We start from the raw sequence: 21143 nt of genomic DNA, 5'->3' as shown, positions 1-21143 counted from the left end.
GGAACATCAAACTAAATTCAAGCATTAATTTCCAAGTGTCTTATCTTGCAGAAAGGGTTCAGCACTGGGAGATACACAGGCCTGGATTCAAATCCCAGCTCTACATTTATTGCTCCAAGACAAGACGTTAGGAAAATGTCTAACTATTCTGACCCTCTTTCCGCATTTGCAAATTAGGAAATAATAATAAAAATTCCAGTTGATAATATTTTATGAGTAACCAGTGTGATAAGATGTGGAGGTGGAAGGCAATGATAGTGATGATCCCGACCCTGTGTAGGTCTGGGCTAATAAATGTGTTCGTGTCTTCATTTTTAAATTTTTTTTAAATAAAAGAAATTAAAAATAGAAAAAAAATAGGAATAAAGGAAGAAAATACTTTTATATGACTGTACAATGTGTTTGTATTTTTGGCTATTATTATGAAAGAGTCAAAAGTTTTTTAAAATTAAGTTTATGAAATAAAAACGTTACAGTAAGTTAAGACTAATTTATTTCTGAAGAAATAAATTTTTTATATAAGTGTAGTAAGCCTAAGTATACATTGGTTATAAAGTCTAGAATAGTATACAGTAATGTCGTAGGCCTTCACATTCATTTGCTACTCACTCATTGGCTCACCCAGAGCAGCTTCAAGTTCTGCAAGTTCCATTCATGCTAAGTGTACTGTTTTTTATCTTTTATACTTTATTTTTACTATACTTTTCCTGTGTTTAGATATGTTTGGGTAGGAAAATACCATTGTGTTACAACTGCCTGCAGTATTCAACATAGTAACTTGCTGTACAGGTCTGTATCCTAGGAGCAATAGGCTATACCATACAGCCTAGGTGTGTAGTAGGCTATACCATCAAAGTTTGTGTAAGTACATGCTATGATGTTCACACAATGATGAAATCACCTTATAACACGTTTCTCAGAATGTATCCCTCTCATTAAGCAATGCATGACCATGTACTATTGTTATTATGATGATTATAAAATCTTTCTTCTCCTTCTTCTTGTCTTCCCTTCCTTTGCCTTCCCGTCAAATCCTGTAATATCACTTCTCCTTTCTGGCAGTAATAGCTTCCAAAGGCAGTGCTGTCAACTTTAGTCATTCATTAGATTGTCATTCAACATTCCATCATTTGGGGTAAGACAGCAATTGGGAACATAAGAACTTTCTTTTCCAGCTGCCAAAATACAATTAATTGACTAATGTGTCCTTTTTCTTATTTGAAATGCAATAATTGTTAAACATTAAAATGTTTCCAACATTTTGAGTATTTTTAAATCCACAGAAAGCCTAAAGGAATAGTAGAATAAGTACTCAAATAACCTTTGCTAGACTAACCGGTTAACATTTTCTCCTTGCTCTCTTGATCTCTCTTCTCTCCCCACTCCTAAATACTTTAATTTTGAATTTTCAAAATTAAAAACATTCTCTAATGTAACCACATTGCTGTTATCATACCTAAGAAAACATAACAATAAATAAATAGTATCATCTAGTATGCATCCATATTCAAATTTTTTCAATGGTCTCCAAAATGCCTTTAAAAGATGTTTTTATAGTAAATGTTCATATATTGCATTTATTTGACATGTCCATTTAAATTCTTTTGATTTAGAACATTCCCCCCTGCCTTGTTTTTAATTACCCTGAGTTTTTTTTTTTTTAATTTCAGGCCACTGTCTTCTAGATTTGATTCAACATAAATGTTTTGATAAAAATAGCACATGGATAATACTATGTGTTTCTTACTGCATCCCATCAGCAGGTTCACTATTGGTGATCTTAAGTTTGAGTGTGTGGCATGGTGGTGACCTCTAGATTGCTCCACTTAAAGGTACATTTTTTCCTTCGTAAGTAATCTGTGCTGTGATACTTTTAAGACCATGTGAATGTTCTGTTCATTACACCATTCACCAGACAGTTTTAGTAGCCACTGATGATCCATGTTTGAATCAATTATTATCCAGAGGATTGCAACAGGATCATTTTCTAATTACATCTATATGTTAACACATATTAGCTTGCACTGTTCTCCAAAGAAGAGTTCCCCCAATCCTTTCTCTTCTTCTAAGTAGCACGATGGATTATAATCATTATTATTATTACTCATTGTGTTATAATACATTACCATTACTCTTTTTGATGTATAAATTTTCCCAGTGTGGCCAGTGGGAGCCACATCAAGCCAGCTCCTTTTGAATACATTTTATGCATTCTGGGGCGGGATGTCCCAGGCTCTCCTAGGATCAGATGTTTCTCCAAGAATCCTTAGCTCTTTATTTTTTTTTGTTTTTTTGTTTGTTTGAGACGAAGACTTGCTCTTGTCACCCAGGCTGGAGTACAATGGCACGATCTCGGCTCACTGCCATCTCTGCCTCCTGGGTTCAAGCGATTCTTCTGCCTCAGCCTCCCAAGTAGCTGGTATTACAGGCACCTGCCACTGCACCCAGCTAATTTTTGTATTTTTAGTAGAGACGGGGTTTCACCATGTTGACCAGGCTGATCTCGAACTCCTGACCTCAGGCCATCTGCCTGCCTCAGCCTTCCAAAGTGCTGGGACTACAGGCATGAGCCACCACACCTGGCCGAATCCTTAGTTCTTTTGATAGAGAATGAATGGTAGGTGTGCTAGAGGAGTGTAACTGCTTCTAGGTCCTTTCAGGCAAATATTATTTTGTATATATTCTTAAGCCTACTATTAAACTTTGTTAATTTTCCACTGATCAGTCTATTCGTAGGAACTTTAGATACTTTAGTTTTATAATACATTTTAATATTCAATTTGGTCAGTTATTTATTTTTATTCTGTTTTGTTCACTAAATCTCACATTTTAATATAAGTTGGTCACGTTTTGGAGAAAAATAAAGATTAATTTAGAGATAATAACATAACTACATCACCACATTGGCATTACAATATCAACATATATAAACAGTTATGACTCACCATTTATTCACAGATTATTCAAATGTTCCTCCTTGTCTTTTAATTAACTTTTGTAGTTTTACTATAATACTGTGGGTGTTGCCTTCACATTTTTTGTCAATTGTGATTATTTTACAATATATATTTTCTTACAGTTTTCCATGAGATTCTTCTTAATTTCATTTTAAATGGTTGTTGCTGACATGTAAACATATCAGTTTATTTATTTATAGCAGTACACCATATGAATTATCTTATGTTCTGATAGTATTTTGAAATTCATTCTATTGAGTTTCCCAAGTAGACAACCACGTCACCTATAAGTGAATATGTTTTTCCTCCTCTTTTCTTCCGTTTATACATTTAATATTTAGAGTGCAGACAACTTAAAACTTCCTGCCTACAGAAAGATGAGAGTGCCAGGGGTTCTGGTAAGAAAAACAGAAAGGTAAAAACCATATCTTTATTAAGGTGGCCAGATAATTCCTGGAAAACTCATTCTAATATAAATTTAGAGGACTGAAACCTAGAACCCACTAGAAAAGGAGAGAATTTCCATGGAAAGGGCTTAATAAAGAGGTAAATTTGTGAACACTGGACTCATCCGGGCAACTGTAATTTATCTGCATATGACTTATTTTCCCATGAGATTCTTATGCTGGAGTAAAAGCAGACATCTTTTCCTCAACAATTAGCTTTCATGATTTAGATCACTCTAGGTTTTAAAAAGGGAGAGATGGAGAACAGAATTTCCATTTCTTAGATTGAAAGAAAACAGAAAAAAATGCTTAGGAGATAGTTACAGAAATAACAAGTTGCACATACTTGGTGGTCTTCTGTTTAAAAGTTATCTGGGGGCCAGGCGCAGTGGCTCACGCCTGTGATCTCAGCATTTTGGGAGGCCAAGGTGGGCGGATCACCTGAGGTTAGGAGTTCCAGACCCGCCTGGCCAACATGGTGAAACCCGTCTCTACTAAAAATAAAAAAATTAGCCGGGTGTGGTGGTGCACTCCTGTAATCCCAGCTACTCTTGAGACTGAGACAGGACAATCGCTTGAATCCGGTGGGTGGAGGTTGCAGTGAGCCAGGATCACACCACTGCACTCCAGCCTGGGCAACAAAGCAAGACCCCGTCTCGGGGAAAAAAAAAAGTGACCTGGGTTCATTGTATTGCATTTATAATAAACATGAAGGTTAGGCACAGCGCAGTGGCTCATGCCTGTAATCCCAGCGATTTGGGAGGCTAAGGCGGGAGGATCACCTGAGGTCAGGAGTTCGAGACCAGCCTGGCCAACACGGTGAAACTCCGTCTCTACTAAAAATACAAAAAAAAATTAGCCAGGCGTGGTGGTGCATGCCTGTAATCCCAGCTACTTGGGAGCTGAGGCAGGAGTATTGCTTCAACCCAGGAGGCGGAGGCTGCAGTGAGCTGAGATCGTGCCACTGCACTCCAGCCAAGCAACAAGAGTGAAAACTGTCTCCAAAAAAAAAAAAAAAAAAAAGAATGGAGGTTATTTCAGGGGGATATCAATTTGTTGAATAATACGCGTATTTGGTTTTAACATACATATTAAATATACATATATACATATGCGTATATATGCATGTATCTATGCACATGTGTATATATGCATGTATCTATGCATGTATGTGTATATATACATATACATAAAAATACAAAGTATTTATACTGTTGTTTCATGATCTGCCAATGCAGACATTTAAATGAGTTAACAAATCTTTGACAGAGATATGGTTTGAAATCATTTTGATAATTTAAATGATAAAGTTATTGCAAAAAGATCCACTTGTTTCCTGTTGAGAAAGAGGCTTCTAAAAATTATCTCAAACTGCAAATAGCCCTTAAAGCTTACTGATGTATTTCCATTAAATGTTGTAACTCTGAAATAGTCTTACTTGTATTTTAGAAGATAATTAGATAAGTTTATAATCAAATTCTCCCTTCTACATACTATGCAAGAAAGGCAAGCAAACTTGTTTAAGGAAAAAAATATAATTCTTATGCATAATTCTAAGAATCAAGTAAGACTGTGTTCTAGAGGAAACTAATAAAATGTTAGTTCTATACCATGTGATTACAATAGGAAGAGTTCATCCTCCCAAAACATTTTGCAAAAGAATAATCTAAAATACAGTAGGGACTAGAGAAAGAAGGTGGTCCAGGCATCTGAAAATGTATTCCATTTTCAATAAATTTATCTTAATATCTTAAATTTCATAGTAAATTTTAATAAATATGCATAGAAATGACAAATTCCTTCATTTCTTTTATGCATAAAAAATATATACCTGTTAGTGGCTTATAAGACTATAGATTGGGAAACATTTTTTCTTTTAGTCAACAAAGATATATGTTTACTTACATATGCTTTATGTGACACATAAAATCAAGAGATTGGAAGTGCAAATAGAGTAACTCTGAACTGAAATACATCAGGTCAAATTCCATCATTACATAACAGAATCACTCTAACTCAACCACACCTTAAAGTTGAAATAGGTAAAAGGTTTTACTAGAGTGGGTCTATAAAAATTAGCCAAATTTCATTAATAACTTGGCTTACATATCTATTTTCATTTACAGATTGATTTTTCTTCAGTGGCAAAGGAAAAAATTCTCAACATTTAACAGACAAGAAAGAAAAGTGATAAAAAACTTACGACAGTCTAAGATAAATACCATACAAGAAAAAAATGGAAAAAAAAAGGTTGTAACAACCAAATAGCTAGGGCTTAACTGCTTACAAAGCAAGTTTATTTTTATCACAAGAGAGTAATTCATGTATGGGTCATTTGCAAATCTTTAACAGAGTATGGGAGAAAATATGGAAAAGAAGCTAGTAACTCTCAAATGTTCTCACATTCATGTGAGTCTGTTAGCTTTAAGGGGAGGATTATAAATGACCCACGTGAATAGAATGTAGATTATCTTTATTTCCTTAGCAGATTTTTCATTTTTTTGGGAGACATGTAGAAGTCCTCTATTCAGAAAAGGTTTTTGGATGTTGCATTGCCTATAGTAATATAAAACTGGTTGCTTACTTGAATTTTTCATCTCAATCTTTGTGAAAAATTAAATCTTTTATTAAGTAAATATTTTGTTCAAACTTTGCCTAAAATAGTCAAAATATAAATATTTGCTTCTAGGAGGGGCACAGTGGCTCATGGCTGTAATCTCAGCATTTTGAGAGGATGAGGTGAGCAGATTGTTTGAATTCAGGAGTTTGTGACCAGCCTAGGCAACATGACGAAACCCAGTCTCTACTAAAAACACAAAAATATTAGCTGGGTGTGGTGGCATGTGCCTGAGTCCCAGCTACTCGGGAGGCTGAGGTGGAAGGATCACCTGAGCTGGGGAGGTTGAGGCTGAAGTGAGCTGAGATCACAGCACTGCACTACAGCCTGGGCAACTGGAGTGAGACCCTGTCAAACAAATAAATTAATTAAATTAAATAATATAAAATAAAGTATTTGCTTCTCATCTTTTTCACCCAGGGTAGCTGGAGTATGAGATGTGTTGAGATGAGTAATAAATTGGAGTCAGACTATAAAGGGCCTTGTGAACCATTCTAAAGAGTTGTGAAGGTAATGGACAGTGAGAGTGGAGAAAAGAGGACGTGTCTGAGGGCCATTTCCCAAAGAGAACCACTGATCTTTGAAACTGATTAGATGTATTGAGTGAAGCTAAAGGGGTAGTAGAGAAAAAACTCCAAGAGGGATGGCTGGTGAAGCCTTTATCCAAGACTAAGAACACAAAAGCTGAAGCTTTTGGATGTCCTCTGAGTAGGTAAACAGGGGAAGAGAGGGAATACAGAGTGAAATAATGACTTCATTTTTAGAAACGTTGAGTTGACAGTGCCTGTGGAACAACGAGATGAAAACAGCTGATGAGATACTAGATTGTGAATCTAAGTTTGCAATGACAATAGTCATGGGTTTTTGTTTATTGCTAGATTCTGTGCTAAGCATTTTGCACATTATAGCAGAAGTTGCTAACTCCTAAATATCTGTTCTCCCTCAACAACTACATTTATCTATACTAATCTCCTTCATCTATACTAATAGAACCCATGATTCGTGGCTGGATATAATTTTACTTGGAATCAAGACAATGCTTTCCAGCCTCCCCAGTGACTAAGGGCCACCATGCCACTAAGTTCTGACCAATGGGCTGGGGATGAAAGTGCAATTTCCAGGTTGTTCTCAAGAAAGAACCTTCTTATCCTTCCAGGTGGCTAGAATGCAGACAATGACTAGACAGCTAGAATAGGCATATACACACTTCGGAATGTAAGTCATATACAATAAAGCATCCAGATGAGATAGAATCTGGATACCAGAAACTGAGTGGCGCCATGCCAGTTCAAGACATGTACTAGAAATTATTCATGAGAGAAAAATAATTTGTCTCTTCAGACCACTAATATTTGAATGTTCTGCCTTTTAAAAGAAAAACAAATTATAACTATGACACATATGTTATCTAATCCCCATAACAATACTAGTTGATGAATACTCTCATTATCTCACTTTAGAAACGAGGCAAGAAGAAGCTAGGATAGAGGTTCGCCCAAGGTCATACAAACAGAAAGCAGTGTGGCTAGCATTTAGTCAAAAAAATCTGAGGGCGGAGGCCACACTCATGATCACCAAACTTTAGGAAACTATCTAGCTCTCTGACCATTCCAAAGCAACCCCACACATATGAAAATTTGTCTTTTAACTTTTTATTAAAGTATAATATATGTAGAAAAAAGTGCACTTTTATTTTTAAATGAGGAACATATTCAATCAAAGTGTTATTTTGTTTCCACCCTAAATTCTTCCTCATGTTTTACGTACTCATTTTCCCTTATCCGCAGATAAAGGCCAATAAGGCACAATCGTTTTCATGTTTATTTTATGACCTAGAAACATTATTAAAGTTCTCTGGCAACTTCCCTTTTGCAGGCTAAATATAACCCTGAGTCCTTATGCCTTTCTTTCAGTCTTAACATCCCAAACCCCTGAATTATTCCCACTGTAAATCTTTGCAGATTCTTTAATGCCTCTCAATCTTTTACCTAAGAACTATTTGTGGTTGCAAATTTAGCGGCATATGGGGCTTGAGAATGAGTTTTTTCACAGCACTTTCCATGTACCAGGCCAGGATTCATGCATTAGACCCCCCACCATATTTGAGAAGATTTAAATACTTGATAAGAGGTTCTTTCTGTTTTTCAAGGACAAAGAGAGCTTTGTGTTATTGCTGAAACCTGACATGAATAACCTGAAAACAAAGGGTTTGTCAATTACAATCTATTCTTTATGTTTTCAGAATTTGTTTTTGGCTAGCCATAATCCAATAAAATTTACCTGTGGACAAGGAAGGCATGGGAAAGAATAGCGTTGTAGTTCTCTTTCTGGGACAGCCCCAGTGGATCAGCAGACAGGAAGGGATACACCATCCTAGAGAGGTAAATTCAGAGCAAGACGATTACTATGGGTTAGGTCTGAAAAGGAAGGAGCTGAGGCAAAACAGCTTGCTATTACAGACAGCCAAAAAAAAAAAAAAAAATGGGCATCCAAAATGCTTAGATTCAAAAGAGAGATCCATGTTATTGTGAAATCCTAAAGGTAGTTTAAGAGAATTTAATTTATTTCTGGCTATTCTCTTTTGAAGGCCAAATATAACCCTGAATCCTTACGCCTTTCTTTATAGTCTTAATATCCCAATGTTACTGGTGGCAGAGATCCAAGTTACCCTGAGTTACCAGCGGCGAATCCGTATGGGTCCATAGCAACTTCAGTCCTTGCCTCCTCAGAAGAAAGAACTCGACTGAGGGGCATAAAGCAGAAACAGAGACCAAGGCAAATTTCAGAGCAGGAGTGGAAGTTTATTAAAAAGTCTTTAGAACAGGAAAGAAAGGAAAATTCACTTGGAAGAAACCCAACCAGATGCCTGAAGGTCCAACAGAGAAAAAGAGCTAAAAGAGGGGTCTTTAGCCTTGATCCTAGGACTTTCATACGCTCTCCTCTTTCCCATGATTCTTCCCCAAGGGTGGGCTTCCCGCATGCGCAGTGCTTTCCTTACCCTTTGGACCTGGGCATGCCAAGCAGTATGTTTAGGAAGTTAAATGCAAGCCCACCTGAGGCTTTCTTCCCTTTTCCAGTGGCGTGTACCTGGATGTCATACTTTGACATTTTTGTCTCTTAAAGTGCATCCCCACGAAGTTGCTTCTCCCTGGGGTCTGTATTCAATTAACGTGTTGATGTTAGCAGGTGTGGACCATCAGGAAATGGTCTCTCTGTTGCCGAACCATCACCAGACATTCCCGGTGGGTTGGGGGAGAGCCCTCTCCTGTCTGGGTCATGCCTATCTACCTGTAACATCAACACTAAATTATTCCCACTTTACAGTGGAAATCTTTAAGATTCTTCTCCGAATCTTTTACCTAAATACTGTCTGTGGTTGCAAATTTAGCAGTATATATGGCTTGACAATGAGTTTTTCACATTACTTTCTTTGTTTCAGAAAAGGAAAATGTCTTTTGGCACGGAGTCCTCTTAGAGGTAAAATTATTTTCAGTGGACTTTTGGAAAGTTCCAGAAATAAGGAAAATTAAAGGGAAGTTGAAATTCATCAACACTGTAAACTAATTTCAGAGAATAAATAAACTTACAGGGAAATAAACAATAGGGCGTATTATTATATGCAAACAGATAAATAGTGCAGAAGATCTGCAAGTTCTGAGACACTATCATTATAAATTATGTTTTGTTTATTTGTTTAATATAGTGGTGGGAAGATGAAATTTAGACTCAGCCTTGTCTCTACAAAAAATACAAAAACCTAGCTGGGTGTGGTGGTGCATGCCTGTGGTCCCAGTTTCTTGGTAGGCTGAGGTGGGAGGATTGCTTGAGCCCAAGAGGCAGAAGTTGCAGTGAGCTGTCATTGCACTACTGCACTCCAACCTGGACAACAGAGCAAGACTCCATCTCAAAAAAAAAAAACACTTTAGACTCAAGAACTCTTGTGCTTCACACAATGAAAAAATTTCTCATTAACTCGTCATTTACATTAGGTATATAGTTAATGGGTGCAGCACACGAACATGGCACATATATATATATGTAACAAACCTGCACGTTGTGCACATGTACCCTAGAATTTAAAGTATAATTTTAAAAAAAAGAAGAAAACATTTCTCTAATAAATCGGAGCTACTGCAAATAAATTTTAAAAAGACTATTAACCCAATGGAAAGGGATTCAAACAGATAGTCCACAAAACAAAAATAGTTCTTCACTATAAGAAATTCTCTATAATGCCCCACTGCACTCATAATACCATCAGATCATTGAAAATTAAAACTACAATTGATACTATTTTCACCCTACTAGATTGGCAAATATCAAAAAGCATAAGATGTCTGTGGCAAGGGTGTATGGAAATAGGCCATTTCCTAATTGCTGATAGGAGCACAAATTGATGCAGTTTCTTGGACAATTTGGCAATATCTATCAAAACTACAAATGTACACATCCTTTTACCCTACAACATAACAGCCTCACTTCTTAAAATTTATCCTTAACATATATACTCCTACACGAGTAATGACTTATGTTTAAGGCTTTTATAGTGCAGCATTTTTTACCATGACAAAGGATTTAAAACCATTTCAATGCCTATCAGTAGGGACCTTGGTTAGATAAGTAATGATTCCCTCAATGTAGTACCATTAAGCAGTTTTTCAAAAAAATTGATAAAGAGTTATTTATGTATAGATCTGAAATAATTTCTACACAAAATTAATAAGTGAAAAAAATAAGGTGCAGAATAAAGTATACAGCATATTAGTATTGGCATAAAAATGGTATGGGGGCTTGTATTCACTTGCATACGGAATAAATACAAGCATATATTGTATAGAATGTCTCTACATGAACAGCCAAGGAATTAATATTATACTAATAATATTATCCCAGAAGGAATATGGGTGGATGGAGGACAGATATTACAGGGAGGTTTTTCTCTGCCTAGCCTTTGTGCCTTATAAATGTTAAAGATATGAAAGTATTGCATATTTTCCAAATTAAATAAAAGCTAAATTTTAGAACAAAACTACACTTGTGCCCAGCCTCCCCTAGAGTTATTTTGATTCTTGTAATACTCCCTATTTTATAGAGTAATTTTAATTCTTGAAATTTCCCTATTTTATAATTTCTCTATCAGTAAATTATACTTCTTGCCTGCCACACATTATTACAGGGAACCAATGAGATAATGAATAGCAGGACACCTGCATAAGGTACTATACAAATGCAAAAGGAAATTGTGTCTATACAAACAGTATCGACTGACCCTGGATTTCTGCTAAGAAATATACACCTGGTATGCTAATACTTTTGTTGAAATCAATGCCGAAGGCTGAAAATGTAAGAATGTTGCACAAATTCTAACCCATTTATTTTCTAGTTGTTTATTCTAGCTCCTAATAATGATGTTTAACTTTTGTCACAAATAGGAATTCACTGTTACTCAATACTCAAAAATACTTATGTGCAACTCAAACCATTTAATGTACTAAGAAAGCTTGCAATCCCAAAGACCTCTACTGTATTTTCTTACAAGGGAGAGAACTTTTATAAAATAAGCAGTTATCCAAATCATGAGAATATATGCAATAAATGTAAATTTACATATATCTAATTTGTCTAAGGAGAGATAAAGATCCCATATATATTCTAGAATGGGAACGTTAGTAGGATTTCTTTGTCTGGCCAATGCCTATTGACTCATGATATCTGCTTGGATCATTCTAAATAGGATTCTGAGGTGAAGTCTGGATTTTGTGGGAAAGAATGTTGCAATAATTATGTGTACCACGTACGTGAGAGTGAGGGATGGTGAGAGGGGCCGGGAACAGTCGCACCTGCTTTATGTGTTTCCACACATTTCCCCTTCCTTCTTCCTTTCTGCCCTTCCTTGCCATATTTTTTCTATTCTACAAAAATGTTCCTGGGATTACATGATAGCAGGTTTAGGCAGCCTGGTATGGAGAAAGAAAGGGTGTTGCTTTCCTTGGAATTCCCTAGTGAGAGGAAAGGATGACGCAATAAAAGAAGAGCTTACTGGGAGACCAGCTAGATGTTTTCAGCACTGGTTGTTGAATTAAAATGTGAGAGAATAGGAAAGACAAAACACAAGCTAATTCATGTCAATATAACTAGATCATATTTACATATAATCTAATCAAGGAAGTTCAAGACCTGTCCAAACAGCGCTCATTTAAATCAATATCAGATTCCACATTATGTGAATGATCTCTTTGTGCAAGTTTCTGTGCCAGGAGATAAAGGAGATCTCAACAGTAGGTGTAACTCAAGTAAGTTTTCAATATGACAAAACATAAACATGAGATACTTTGAAAAACTCAGAATAGCAATAAAAGCATAGTGAACTGTTAAATGTGATGCACCAACAACTGGAATGCTTCAGCCAGGTACATATAGTCAGACCCAGCTTTACAGAGTGTATCAATATGAACAGGCCTTGGAGAATGGGTAGGATTTGCCCAAGTAGGAGGGGTCCAAAGGAGCTTATTGAAGATAAGTAAAAGAAATAAGGTTGGAAAAACAGATCACTATTTGATCTTGATTGTTGAGCTAAGGAGCTTGGGTTTTCCACAATAGGTCATAAAAATCCTTTGAAGATTTTAAACCAAGGTAATGAAATCTTCAAAGTACTAGTTTAGGGAGGGTCACACAGATCAGAGGAGGATCAAGAAATTTGTTCTGGGTACATCAATTAGGTTGGTGATGGAATAGTCCTGGCTGAGGTGATAAAGGTCTGAATGAGGGTGATAGCACTGAAAATGGAAAGGAGACAACAGATTATGAAAATGCACTTAGAGAAATCTTGGAGAATAAAGTTAGACAGGACATAACAACTGCTGAATATGGGAGTTAAGAGATAGTAAGGAGTCAAGGTTAGTATATTAGGAAAATAAGAAAACCCTAACAAAGCTCTCTCAATTGCAGTCAGGATCCCTCCCGCATGCACAAATACACTCAGTGCTTTTTGTCTGCTATAATATTTATTATTCAGTGTTGTGGTCACTGTTTACTTACCCATGTCCCTGACTTAACTGCAAACTGCTGAAACCTAAAGACCATGTTCTGGTTGTGGCATAGCTGGTACAAAAATGTTCATATGCATGCAAAATGAAATGAAGGAAGAGAGAAAGGGAAGGAAAGGAAGTATTCGTTTTAGAGGGAGAGATGAGAAATTGAATTTTATACATGGAGAGATAGAAGTAACAGTATATTATTCAAACTAATATATATTTTATTTAACCTTATTAATTTTTTCAAAGGTTACCTTTATTACTGTCCACTCAGTGCAACCCATAGTACTGCATACCCCAAACATATATTCTCAATACCAAGGTTCTACTAGAAGACCATCTCTTTCTAGTCATGACTCCCTGGTACCATCTGAGGAAAATTCATGTTGAGTATCCATAATCCAAATATCTGAAAGCTGAAGTGCTCCAAAATCTGAAACTTTTTGAGTAACAACATGATGCTCAAAGAAAATTCTCACTGGGGCATTTTGGCTTTGGATTTTCAGATTAGGGATGCTCAACTGGTAAATATAACACAAATATTTCAAAATCCAATAAAATCCAGAATCCCAAACACTCGTGGCCCATAGCATTTCAGATAAGGAATACTCAACCTGTATTTACTTTACTAATGTGTTCAAAGGTTCCAGCAAGGCTTCTGGAGAGCTATTTAGTAACAATAACTAAAGCCTTAAAATGTGGATGTGTTTAATCCTCCAACTGAAGGTTAAGGGGTGCATTCTAGGTGAATAAATATAGTTGCTTGAAAAAGATGACTAAGGGAATGCTTACCACATAGAATTTCATAATAACAAAAGGTTCTGGGGATTGGCTAACTTAATTACAGAATATCTATGCAAAGGAATTCTTTATAATCATTACAAATCATGAGGTAGCAAACTATCAAATAAAAAGATGCTTTCTAATCAACGACAAGAACAAATTATAAATTACAAAAGGAACACAATATAATCTCCTTTTAGTGATACTATAATATTGTCAAAGGCTATACAGTAAAACATTAAGAGTAGACAGCTCTGGGTTGCCTACGTGGGTAGTATGTATTTGTTTTACTTTTTATTTTCTCTCCAGTTTCTTCAATAAGTAACTATATCTTTTGCAACAACCTATATTTTAAATATCAAGTGAACATAGACTTTGTTATATTTACTTTGTATGTCCAGACATAGTACAAGCATTACACAGAAGTGTTCAATAATTGTTGAATAAAGAAAATATATTAAATATATGTTACTATTTAGCTATAAGTCAAATACGATTAATATATAATATAAATATAATAAATATATTATTTAAGGCAAGAGTTACAGCAATCAATCGCAATTACGGAAAGTAGCAATATGTCACCAACATGACCAGTTTCTGAAGAAACATGTTCACACAGGTTGGGCCTGATAACTTGCAGCTAAAGGAAGAAAATTACTAGGTGGCTGGAAACAGAGCCAGTAGCTCAGCTAAGGAGGGCAATGAGTACACTGAGCTGCAAGAGCTACACCCTCACCTGAGGGTCTAAGAAATCCAGGCTGTGGGCCAGTAAGACTGACTTAGCCTTCCTTCACCTGTCTTTGGAAATTTAAGTAAAAAAAAAAACCTCCTCTTCTCTGAGCCCTTGCTATGGTCTGTATATTTGTGTCCCATTAAAATTTATATGTTGAAATCCTAACCCCCAAGGTGATGGTATTAGAAGGTGGGGTCTATAAGAAGTGATTAGATGAGGTTTGAGACTAGTTCCCTTATAAATCCGACCACAGAGAGATCCCTAGCCCATTTCAGCATCTGAGGACACAGCTAGAAGGTGCCATCTACAAACCAGGAAATGGGACCTCACTGGATACCAAATCCGATGCTCCTTTGCCCTTGGAACTCCCAGACTCCAAAATTGTGAGAAATAACATTTCTGTTGTCAATAAGCTACCCAGTTTATGGTACTTTGTTACAGCAGCCTCAACAGACTAAGACAGCCCTCATTAGCGGGTCCTTTCATGCAACCAATGTGGGTACTTGGAACCCTTCATTGGGCAGGTGACTTTTTTCAGAGAGGCAGTGTGGTCGGAAGGAGCTTTTGGATTTTAAAGAAGAAACAACTCTGCCACTAACACTGCATGTGTACTTTAGTAAGCCACATTTTCTGGTTTTACCGGATAAGTATGAATTATAAAAATAGCCCTGTCATCACAAGATTGAGGATAAAATAATGACTAAAAAAATTAAGAAATGTAATAACTAGGTGTTAAACTATAAAATATACTATTTGTACTCCTGGTGATTAATTTTTACCATAAAATCAGCCTCCACTATAATCCCAGCACTTTGGGAGGCCGAGACAGGGATCACTTGAGGTCAGGAGTTGGAGGCCAGCCTGACCAACATGATGAAACCTGTCTCTATTAAAACTACAAAAATTAGCTGGGCATGGTGGCAGGCACCTGTAATCCCAGCTACTCAGGAAGCTAAGGCAGGAAAATTGCTTGAATCCAGGAGGCGGAGGTCGCAGTGAGCCGAGATCGTGCCATTGCACTCCAGCCTAGGCGAGAGAGTGAGATTCTGTCTCAAAAAAATAAAAATAAAATAAAATAAATCAGCCTCCAGAGAAGATTGGATTTCATATCACAGTAGTGTAAGAGCAAAGATATTTCATTATGATGTTAATGTAGTTCCACTTGAGGCAGCAAACAAATCCCACTGGCCCCTACCTATCTACCTACCTCCATAGCAGACTATGAGACAAGAGACCAGGGTAAGGTTAACAAACAACCTCAATTGCTCTGTCCTGCTCTGTGTATTAATGACGTCAGTTGTTGGGCTCGTTTATGAGAATGGGACTTGGCAGTCCTTGTGTGCTGACATCAAATCAGATCCCCCAAAAGCTGCACACCTACTGTGCTGTATACATCTCTCTCTATCCAGAACTTATCTTGCTCATAATGATTAAAAAATTAACACTTCAGCCTAAACTGTGATTTCAGTGAGGGCAAGATCCATGTACTCAGCTTTGGATCTTCAGTTCACATCAGAATAACTAGAAAGCAGTAGAGGCTTAATAAATGTGAGAAACAAGACAGGGTCCAAAAATTCATGAGACTTTATTTCTGTATCATAAACTGTATTTTTGACTGAGGTGTTTGTTCAGTTACCTTTATCTGCCTGCCATCACACCTCACTGCCAGATGAGGCTTTGAAAAATTGGGTGGATCTTTCCAAAGTCTCCAGATTAGCAATCATGTTTAGTTACTTGTATACTTTTTCTATACAGAAAATATTAACATGTTTTGGGGATTCAGCAGGTACAAATGGACGGTTAAATAGAAGAACATAAGCAAATGTATTTAAGACACTGCACTGAACCCAGCCAAGCTTTTAAAAATGATGATAACCATGAATAGGAGTGTTAACAACTGGAAGAGCAGGGTATGGTTTTGCTTAACTTCCTTGTCTAGTAACATGTACCAACAGTTGACAGGAATACTTGTTGCGTTACATACTCATTTTCGTATTATCTAATTTCCAACATCTTTTATTCTCACATTGGTAACAGACAGCAACCCCTTCCACATAGCCATTTACTATTTTGTGAAGAAACCCAGAAGGAAGGATGGAATAAAATAAGTAAATGTGCAGAAAAAAATATGAAATGACTATGTATATTGTTGATTAAAATAAAATGCATAAGCCGGGTGTGGTGGCTCACGCCTGTAATCCCAGAACTTTGGGAGGCCAAGGTGGGCAGATCACAAGGGCAGGAGATTGAGACCATCCTGGCTAACATGGTGAAACCCCAACTCTACTAAAATACAAAAAAAATTAGCTGAGCATGGTGGCACTTACCTGCAGTCCCAGCTACTCGGGAGGCTGAGGCAGGAGAATTGCTTGAACCCAGGAGGTGGAGGTTGCAGTGAGCCAAGATCGTGCCACTGCACTCCAGCCTGGGTGACAGAGTGAGACTCCGTCTCAAAAAATAAAATAAAATAAAATAAATTCATGATAACAAAAGAAAGGGAGGGACTGGGGAGGAGTTGGGGGTAAGTTAGTATGCACTAGAAGAACTATAAACGAATTGATTTCTTTTCTTATCAAATATGTCAAATATGCTACTACAACTCATTCAAGATGACTTCACCATGATGTGAAGAGATAGCACAGTGTAGCACTCACTGAAAGCTTTGGTGTCAAGTGGAAATGGCTTCATAAGCTTTGGCTTTAGATTTATTAGCTATAAGACTTTGGGCAAGTAATTTTTCTGAGCCTCAGTTTCAACATCTTTAAAGGGAGAGAGAGAACAGTTCTGTGAATTACTAATGCCAATGAATTACTAATGCAAAGTGCACAGCTATATGTAGATATTCAAATAAGTGGTATCTATTAACTGTGAAAGTCTCTCTTCACAAAGCTTCTATGTTACCAGTAAACCCCTAATGTAAGAAAGCATTATTATTCCAAATAAGCTACTTCCTTTGAAAACATAATGGAATTGACTGGGATGGGGAAAAAAATCTCCCTGGCAGACTCAGGGTGAGGCACTGGCAGGCAGGCAGAAATTATACAAAAAGAGTGCTCCTGATCTGAATATTGCTCTAGGTGAAATTTTCTTTTTTAAGCAAATTCTTCCAAAGCAACTCATTACCTTTCATTTTCTTAATCTCTATGAATTAAAATAATTTATTCAATATCTGTTCCCTAGGAGCCCCTCTCCATGAAATCTCAGAAACAACCCTCAACGGAAGCAATGTTTCCTGGTGAAAAATAGGAGCTCCAAGAAATTCTAGGGACAGAAAAGTAACAGAAGAGAAGGCCTGAAGTTAAAAATTAATAATTTTATGAGGGCACAAGAAACCATGAGGAAGAGGTACAAAAGGAAAAGGAAGGAAATTCCTCATATCAACATGCCTCCCCATTAATTAAATTATCAGAAGAAGGAATAAAAGGAGTATGGTAAAAAGAAGAGCTTTGTAAAGATATACAATAGGAACAACAGGGCAGATTTCCAAGATGATCCCCTAACAGTGTCATATCCAAAAAAGTTTACATGCTCGTATATGATCTTTCTGCATTTAACCTCAAGCACTAATAGTCTCCTCCTGACAGTCCATTTGCCTTCCCTGATGTTTAAGCAACAAACAGGAGTTCTTTAATTTGAAACTTTAGTATATAACAAAAGAAATTTAAAAAGAAGATGTAAGTAAAATAAATGAAACTATAAGTATATGCATACAAACATTTTATATCTTTAGTATGTAGGTATGGTTTTACTGCAGTCAATAAAACTCTCTCTCTTCGCCCTCCCCTCTACCACACACACTGGGATGAGCATTATTTTAGGTAAACTCAGAGTGTCAGTCCTACTTCTTAATTATCTTTACCTGTCCTTACTCAAACTATTCTCCTCTTGAATTCCAAACAATTAGATTGTGCAAACCTGAAACCACCTACACCCACACAGCTTATTGTCTACATGAATGTTACTTTACAATCTGACCATCTTCTTCAACATGGCTTTACTATTACAATGTCTTTATTTCCTTGGGGCAGGGCATCTTGTAATCATACATGAAGTATTATTCTTGTAATACTACAACTGTACTATTATTACAAGAAGCCCTGGCCCAGGGAGATAAAAGTTTACCATTTATTCTCAACACTTTTTTTGAAACCCTCACCTCAAAACCCTGTCCTTGGCTGGGCGTGGTGGCTCACACCTGTAATCCCAGCACTTTGGGAGGTTGAGGGGGGTGGATCACCTGAGGTCAGGAGTTCGAGACCAGCCTGGCCAATGTGGTGAAACTCCATCTCTACTAAAAATACAAAAATTATCTGGGCATGGTGGTGGGTGCCTGTAATCCCAGCTACTCGGGAGGCTGAGGCAGGAGAATCGCTTGAACCCAGGAGGCAGAGGTTGCAGTGAACCGAGATCGCGCCATTGCACTCCAGCCTGGGAGAAAAGAGCTAAACTCCACCTCAAAACAACAACAACAAAAACAAAAAACAAAAAAAACCTTGTCCTTGCTGCATCCACCAATTATAAACCAATATCTCATAATCATTACCCAACTTTCATCAAGCCCTCATATTGAAAAACCCATCTTAAACCAGGCACCAAAAACCTCATAAATAGCCCAACTTCACCCTCCCTCTCCAAGATGCTATTAAAACTTTGTCAAGGTAGAGAGCTCCCTTACCATGCTAAGCCACAAACTTAGCTTTGCCTTATCAAATTAGTTACTTAGGTGGTATTTTTAGGGAGCAAACATTCAACAACTGAAAGCCTTCTTGGATGGATGTCTTCCTTCTTAGTTAATGATTACAGTATATGAGAGATAAGCATGTGTGTATAATTTTATTCTTAATAAGAAAGGTTGGCCGGGTACAGTGGCTCACACTTGTAATCCCAGCACTTTGGGAGGCCAAGGCAGGCAGATCACGAGGTCAGGAGATGGAGACCATCCTGGCTAACACGGTGAAACCCTGTCTCTACTAAAAATACAAAAAATTAGCCGGGAGTGGTGGCGGGTGCCTGTAGTCCCAGCTACTCTGAAGGCTGAGGCAGGAGAATGGCATGAACCCGGGAGGCAGAGCTTGCAATGAGCCGAGATCGCGCCACCGCACACCAGCCTGGGCGACAGAGCAAGACTCCGTCTCAGGAAAAAAAAAAAAGAAAGGTTTAGGCTGGGCACAGTGGTGGCTCACATCTGTAATCCCAGTACTTTGAGATGGCAAGGTGGGAGGATCACTTGAGTCCAGGACTTCCAGACTAGCCTGGGCAACATAGGGAGACCCTGTCTCCACAAAAAATGAAAAATAAAAAAATAGCCAGGTGTGGTGGCATATACCTGTTGTCCCAGCTACTTGGCAGGCCAAGGTAGAAGGATCACTTGAGTTCAGGAGGTCAAGGCTGTAGTGAGCCAAGATGGCACTACTGCACTCCAGCCTGGGAGGCAGAGGGAGACAGAGAGACTGTCTCAAAAAAAAAAAAAAAAGAAAGAAAGGAAAAAGAAAGGTTTGTGGGTTTGTATATCTACTGCTAATATGACTGCTGTTTTCTCTATCACTACATTCATGTCTTACCCAATTGAACTTCTCTTTAGCTGTCTTCTTAATGTTGTGTTCTCCATGCACCTGCCTTCTGTTCTTCTGGTATGCAATGAAAGATCTCAGGCTTGCCATCCATCTAAAAGACAACCTTGAACCTATGGCCACTAGGCAACAATTCATTAAAGATGATCGTGAGCCTCCGAAGGGCCCTTGTACTAATTCTCAAATTTCTCCTTGGTCACACTGATGACCCTCGTTCCAGGGGTTGTACCAGTTTATAGTCAACTTGGCCAGTCAGTATTTATGCCACATGAACTATTACACCATTGTAGAGATGGTTTCCCAAACAGCTTCTTAGTCCCTGAGGTCAAAGACGCCTGTGTTTCCCACAGATGAAAAACATCCCAAAGTATTCTTTGAATGGCTGCCCCCAGACCTAAGGAATCTCAATGATGCTGTTTCATTGTTGTTTCCTGTTTCTTACTTTTAAACTCCCTTTATCCTCATATCCACCAACTCCCAAATTTGCTGGGTTTACAGATGTACTTTTGCAACCTAATGCAATGTTGGGACTCATAAAACAAGACTCCACAATGAAAGCCTCGGAAGCAGCCTGAGAAACAAAAGTTTTTCTCTGACCTTCTCCTCCCCTCTATCTCTCAGTCCCATTCCCCACCAGGCTAGCCACAGAAACTAGCATCCCTCTTCCCCAAGGCAGGTCATAGTCACCAAAACCCCTTTTCCTCAAAGCCAGCCAAAAACCTAAAACTATTACTCTAACTTACCCTCTGCCTTTCTGTGTAAACACTGGTCATCAAGAAGTTATCCAACCTACCTTTTTTTGACTATGGTCATAAGATCCCCATTCCAGAGAGTGTCCTGCCCCATACCCAGAAGAAGGGAATGTATGCTCAGGGAGGCCAAGAAGATTCTCGACAGACAGGCCTTGCTGAGTTTTCCCCACTCAGTCTGTTAGCCTTAGATCATACTCTTTTGTCCAATCACATTTGGACAAAATGTACAGACACAACTGTCCATACTT

At 37.6% G+C, this 21143-nt stretch overlaps 1 protein-coding gene across 1 annotated transcript in view; it reads right to left on the bottom strand.

Annotated features, from left to right (window-relative positions):
• Positions 1–21143, bottom strand: part of LOC117981271 (transcription initiation factor TFIID subunit 4-like) — a 57913-nt gene that overhangs the window by 33108 nt on the left and 3662 nt on the right. Inside the window, exon 3 of the mRNA XM_055114833.1 lies at positions 8301–8393. Coding sequence (XP_054970808.1) covers positions 8301–8393 — 93 coding nt within the window. The remainder of the gene's footprint in view (positions 1–8300; positions 8394–21143) is intronic.

The sequence above is a fragment of the Pan paniscus genome, chromosome 6 (assembly GCF_029289425.2).
Source record: "Pan paniscus chromosome 6, NHGRI_mPanPan1-v2.0_pri, whole genome shotgun sequence".
In the NCBI taxonomy this organism is placed as follows: Eukaryota; Metazoa; Chordata; class Mammalia; order Primates; family Hominidae; genus Pan; species Pan paniscus.
This window is presented reverse-complemented; position numbering and strand designations above follow the sequence as displayed.